This window comes from Parasteatoda tepidariorum, chromosome 6, assembly GCF_043381705.1.
Source record: "Parasteatoda tepidariorum isolate YZ-2023 chromosome 6, CAS_Ptep_4.0, whole genome shotgun sequence".
NCBI lineage: Eukaryota > Metazoa > Arthropoda > Arachnida > Araneae > Theridiidae > Parasteatoda > Parasteatoda tepidariorum.
This window is the reverse complement of record NC_092209.1, coordinates 22,769,483-22,775,417: the sequence shown is the minus strand read 5'-3', so window position 1 is coordinate 22,775,417 and position 5,935 is coordinate 22,769,483. Positions and strand designations below refer to the sequence as shown.

The following is a 5,935-nucleotide window of genomic DNA, read 5'->3' as shown; positions in this document are numbered from 1 at the left end:
TAAATGATGTCATCTTACCTGGTGGTAACGAAATATGAGCAGATCTTAGATGAAGTAAATATTCCTTCCTCCACCGATTCCAAAAATGATCCAAAAATATTTTTTAATATTTATACCTTTTAGTTTATGAATCTCTATTTACAATCAAGTCATTAGGTTTATACTTAACAACAGGTAAAGACATCAATCTCTTACCTACTAAAAAATGAGAAGGTGTAAGAGGAGAAGGTTCTGAGGGTTCATTATATAGATACGTATTAGGCCTAGAATTGATCGTGGCTTCAATTTCCAAAAAGACAATTTCTAATTCTTTAAGAGTTAGAGAAGATTTACCAATAATTTTCTTTAAACAAGTTTTAACTGTACGTATGTGTCGCTACCAGAAACCTTCCCACCAAGGACTTTTTTCGACAATAAATTTCCAAACAATATTTTTAGCAGCAAACATATTTTTTTCCTGAGGATCATTAATTTGATTCCACAATTTTTTTAGTTCACTATTTTCCTTTTTAAAGGCTTTTGCATTATCTGAATACAAAATCGAACACAATCCTCTACGAGAAACAAATCTTCTAAAACCCAATAAAAAAGAATCAGTATTCATGTTACTAACTAGCTCCAAATGCACAGCTCTAGTGACTGCACCGGTAAAAATTAACAAATAACACTTATTATTAGAGTCAGTAACAAAACAGGGTCTAGCGAAATCTACACCAGAAATATCAGAAGGAAGTTGTTCTTTTGTTCTGTCAGGTGGTAACGGAGCTACCACTTGAGAACCAGGTTTTATCTTATAACGTCTGCATATTAAACAGTTTCTCAAATCCATTTTTGCATATTGTCTACCTTTGATTATCCAATATTGTTCTCTTAAGTGAGTTAAAGTAGAATCTACACCTAAATGACCCTTTTTAACATGAGCATCTAATATAACTAATTCAACGAATTTATCATTAGAAGGAAGTAGTACAGGATGTTTTGTTTTCACATCATCGGTAGAGAACTGCAAACGTCCCTGTAAAAATAAAAGATTATCATCATTAAGTTTACAATTGAGATTGAAAATTCGTGAATGTTTACTCAAACTACTTTGAGAGAGGAGTTGTTGGATTTCACTCTCGTAATACAAGAGTTGAACAGTTTTAATCCAGGTATGCAAAGCATTCTGAAGTTCAGAAGCACTAATAGGTCCTTTCAACTTTGAAGAATCTGGCTTGGCATTATGGGAAAACCTTTTTACCCAAGCTGTCACTCTCAAAAGTTTAGTAAGATTGCTGTATTTGTTGACATCAATGCACTTTGTAAGAGAAATGTCAGAGGTCTGAGATTGAGTCACAGTGTTCACCGCAACAGTTCGTTGCTCCTTCTTTACCACATCACTATAATTGCCATCAGGGTGGTTGCTAAAATCTACTGCAGGCCACAAGTTAACCGGATGGGACAACCAAACTGTACCTGACCACCACAGGGAACGATTTTAGCTGCAGATTTTCTTCTAGAGATGAAATCAGCAGGATTTTCCGCACCGCTGCAATGGTTCCAACACTCTGGAAGCGAAAGTGTCTGCACTTCTGCCACTCGATTAGAAACGAATGGCTTCCAAAGTTTTGAAGATCCTTTTTCCCAGTGAAGAACAATTTTAGAATCGCTCCAATAGTATATTTGTTGAGTAAAATTTGAAAAAACATTTTGTAAATATTTCCCTAATCTAGCACCGACGAGAGCTGCCATCAATTCCAATCTAGCCAAAGTCAAAGTTTTTAATGGAGCAACCTTGCACTTAGAAATTATGAATTTAACTCGGATATGTCCTTCAATTGTTGTATAACGAAGGTACGCCACGGTTCCATAAGCCTTAGGACTTGCGTCAACAAATATGTGAAGAGAAACACCACTAATATCAGTCGTTGAACATAGTTTTCGCACTATTGTAACATATTTGTCCAAAAATGTAATTTCAGAACACCATTTTTTCCATTTCTTTACCAAATCGCTATGTAAATCATCGTCCCACTTTAAACCTCGCTCCCAAATTTCCTGTATAATTATTTTAGCGTTAATTACAAATGAACTAATGAATCCACATGGATCAAAAATTTTAGAAATTATTTTTAACACTTGTCTTTTGGGGGGTTCCTGATTTCAAGGAATCCTTTAAATCTAATATAATTTTATCCTCAATAGGATCCCAGTTTAATCCTAAGAAACCTGCTCCTTGCACAAAATCAGTGTTTTCCTCATTTCCGTTTTTAAGCCAAAGTTCATTTAGTTCCAAACAATTAGTTTTTAGTTTCCTTAAATTAAATCTGGCGTCGCGTAATATTTCAATTGCCGATGAAGATAATTGATGCCCCACCATCATGCCTGCTACACCTCACATGATTCCTTTCTTCATTTTTACCTCATTTCAGGTTCTATTCCGAGCCTACATCACATCTTTCCTATGTATGTTCCCGCCATGGGATATTTCAAGATGAATGGGAAAAGGGCCATTTAGGCCTCAGATGCCCAGTTCTACAACAACGAACGAACGAACGACACTGTAGGATATTTAAACGGAAATACATACTAAAAGGGCACGTAAAATTTAGAAAAGAAAAATAATAATAAAAGGAGAAATAAATAAAGACATTTACAAAAAGGATGAGAAAAAAGAAAAATTAAAATTAGTACACAAAACAAAGTGATTTATAAATTTGCATTAAAAACTGAATCAATGTATTTGCAGAAAAGTTTGAAGATGGCTTTGTTACCCACAAAAGTTCGAAGAGAGGGAGGAAAGTTAATATTAGCGACTTTAAAGCAATTATTAAGTTTTTTCTATTTTTCTCAAAATGTGAGCATTTTACAATAAAATGCTCAACGTCCTGTGTTCCTCCAATATTGTAATCACACAGATCACTGGAACTTAAGCCAAATCTTTTCAAATATGTCTTGAAGTTGCCGTGTCCAGTGAGAAATTGCGTCACATAAAAGTTGCAGAAAAAATGTTGGTTTTTAAGTCTTTGATTAACAGATGGAAAGAAGAGTTTAGTCAGTGAAGCGTAGCAAGTTGGCAATTCAAATAATCTACAAAACATGTGATATAAAAGCTTTTCAAATTTTAATATCTTTTATTGAAATTCTAAATTTTAATCGTCATTACTTTTTGCAATTTTAATCACCCTTGGCAAACTTGGATATGCATACTTTTTAAACAAAAAATCAAATCTAGTAATAAATAATGATTTATTACAGGCTTATAATTAGCATTTATTGCGTAAAATGTTTAGTTTTAACTTTATCTTGATTGTATCTCATTGTGAATTTGACGCATAAACAAATACAAATAACAGCACTTACAGAGATATCAACTTGATCCGGACAGAAAATATATAATTTAAAGTGGTAGTATATCAATTGTTTTTCTTGGTTTAATAAATACAATTTAGTAGATTTTTATCCACCACTATTTCTAAATAAATCGTAGGTTTATCTTATTCAACACTTCAAATATGCAAAATTCACTTCGTAGTTATTTATCGTTTTGTTAAAAAATTATTTTGGCGTGTCCGGAACAGTTGGCATCTCTGCACTTAGAAAGCAATGTAATTATATACTTATGAGAAAAAAAATGAAACTATGAGGTATATATTTATGAAATATTCTAGTATTTTATTTTTCAATACTCGAACTAAGCAACTGATACCTTCAAAATATGACACTCTGACATCAATTGACACTCTGCGTTTTTTCTTTCTATTATTGCTTAATGGTAACAGTTGTTTATCGCTTGTTTCATTTGAGATAACGATATCGGATAACAAATAGAAGTATTGTCGGTACATTCCTATTTATTATTAATGTGATGTTTGCTTGATTACTCAAAATTTTGTCTAAATTACGATCGCAACAAATTGACGCATACTCGTAGAGATAGGTATACCACATAGAGAATTTCAATATTTCAACGCTTTTGAAGAAAATAGACTTCAATCTATATTTACCTCGATCAATGGATTAAAGTCATTAAGAGATAAAATAAAAATGCAAACGGGTTTTGTAATTTTCGTTATAAAATTTGAAATGCGTCAAAATGACGCGTCCCGTAAACCTGGTGCTAAAATTGAAAATTTCCAACATCACCACTTCTCGCAGTTTTAGTCACTCGTGGCAAACCTAGATATGTTTACTTTTTCTAAACAAAATCAAATCTTGTAATAATTAAGGATTTATTACAGGCTTATAATTAGCATTTATTGCACAAAATGTTTAGTTTTAACTGTTTTTTTTAATTCTATCTTTTTTTTGATGCAAGGAAATTAAAACTCTGAATAACATATAAACTAATGATCAGAGTTTGGCCTAAGAACAGATTTTAATGATTCAAGGGTCGAAACTTATATATTCATTAATTAATTGCATTAAACATTTGCACTCGTTAATTAGTGCAGGAGACAGTATTTTAAGAAGCAAAATCACTCATAGAACAGCACAGTTTTTTTAAATAACTTGCTTCCCGACAAATTTAAATTGTGTCGAAATGGTTCCAATATGTTGGACAGGCGAGCGATCTAAAGTTTAGTTCTCTTAATATTGAATTTACTTTTCGCGTGTTTCGCAATATCTCGAAGAAGTTTCAAGATCATCGAAACATTTTGTACACATTTATATAATTCTTTTATCCAAGTATCTATGCAAAAAATAGCTTTAAATAATTATTTATTATTTTTTTGTGAATACATTTTAAAAATATTTCAATTTTAAGATATATAAATTATCAAAGCATTTTAAGGAAGGTATTTTTTAAATATATAAAATAAAATATTCAGCTTCCTCTTACTTGAGAGATGTTGAAAAATAAATAATATTAATTTAGGTTGTTCAAAATTTTGAAACTACCGTTTCAGAAAATAGAATATATTTAACAAACAATTTTAAATTTAAAGAGCTATATGCTTGTTATTTGTTGAAAACGCTTCATTAACATATCCACTAGCAATGGATTTGGCTGGTGGATATTGAGAAAGAAAAAAGAAAAAAATTCCATTGATATACTTAAAAAAAGTTATTTTTTCTTTAAGTAGAGAATAATATAATGCACTTCTCATACCTGCCAACTCTTCCGGATGATTTTATTTTCATATTTAAAGTGGTAGCAATACTCTGGTTATTCCAATTAACTTTTCGAATTATAATGATAATTATAAATGAGTTTGACCACCACTACATATAAATAATTACAAAAAATATATAAAAGCATAATAATCCCAGAGCAAGCGAATTTCATCGGGATCAAAATATAAATACATTTTTGAATCAGATTGTATTTCGTATATTGTTTTACAACCACTCTGAAAATCCATTAATCGGAAAGAGTGAAAGTTGGCAGGTATGATTCTTGTGAGTTCAGAAGAAAGGTTGATAAGTATTCTTCGTTTAGGTCTGAAAATATTTTCTGTTCTTGTGTTGCTCTTGAATAGGCTTCTCAACAATTAAAAAGTGGTTCAATTATAAACACAACAATATATAATTACAAGTATGTTTGAAAGTTCTGTGCCAGAATTTGAAATAAGAAAACGAAGCCTTTATTCATGTTATAATGAATTACACAAGTTTTTTTTTTTTTAATATTTTCCAATTCATTAGTTTTTTGAACATTATTATGGATATTTATTTGTCGCTGCTTTTAAATTCGATATTGGTTTCATTCCACTAGCTACAGATTTCATAGAATTTAATAATTGTATTTATATGCAGAATTTTTAAAAAATTTAATTTGAGTGACTACTTAGAGTTCCCACCTCTCTACTACGTAGAATGTGTGTTGGAAGTAGGAGATAATGCATTTGCGTTTATGATACGATTACGATTTCGTCTGTAATGGAAAAATTATCGATATGATTTTTTAACATTACAAACAAATATCGTCGTCGCGAATTTAACAAGGCGTTTA

At 31.0% G+C, this 5,935-nt stretch overlaps 1 protein-coding gene across 1 annotated transcript; it reads right to left on the bottom strand.

Annotated features, from left to right (window-relative positions):
* Positions 1-376: 376 nt before the first annotated feature.
* LOC122271978 (uncharacterized) lies at positions 377-3,080 on the bottom strand. The gene is made up of 3 exons (XM_071181738.1): positions 2,850-3,080; positions 1,456-2,037; positions 377-1,366 (listed from the first exon to the last, which is right to left on the bottom strand). Exons 1-3 carry the CDS (start codon positions 3,078-3,080, stop codon positions 377-379), a joined length of 1,803 nt encoding a protein of 600 aa, XP_071037839.1.
* Between the last annotated feature and the right edge of the window lie 2,855 nt (positions 3,081-5,935).

Excerpts from the sequence above, each read along its gene's own strand:
- LOC122271978 (XM_071181738.1), bottom strand. The coding sequence starts at position 3,080 with ATGTTTTGTAGATTATTTGAATTGCCAACTTGCTACGCTTCACTGACT. Across the intron at positions 2,038-2,849 it reads AGGACGTTGAGCATTTTATT|GAAATTTGGGAGCGAGGTTT; the intron begins GTAAAATGCTCA and ends ATAATTATACAG. Across the intron at positions 1,367-1,455 it reads TCGTTCCCTGTGGTGGTCAG|AAGGAGCAACGAACTGTTGC; the intron begins GTACAGTTTGGT and ends GATGTGGTAAAG.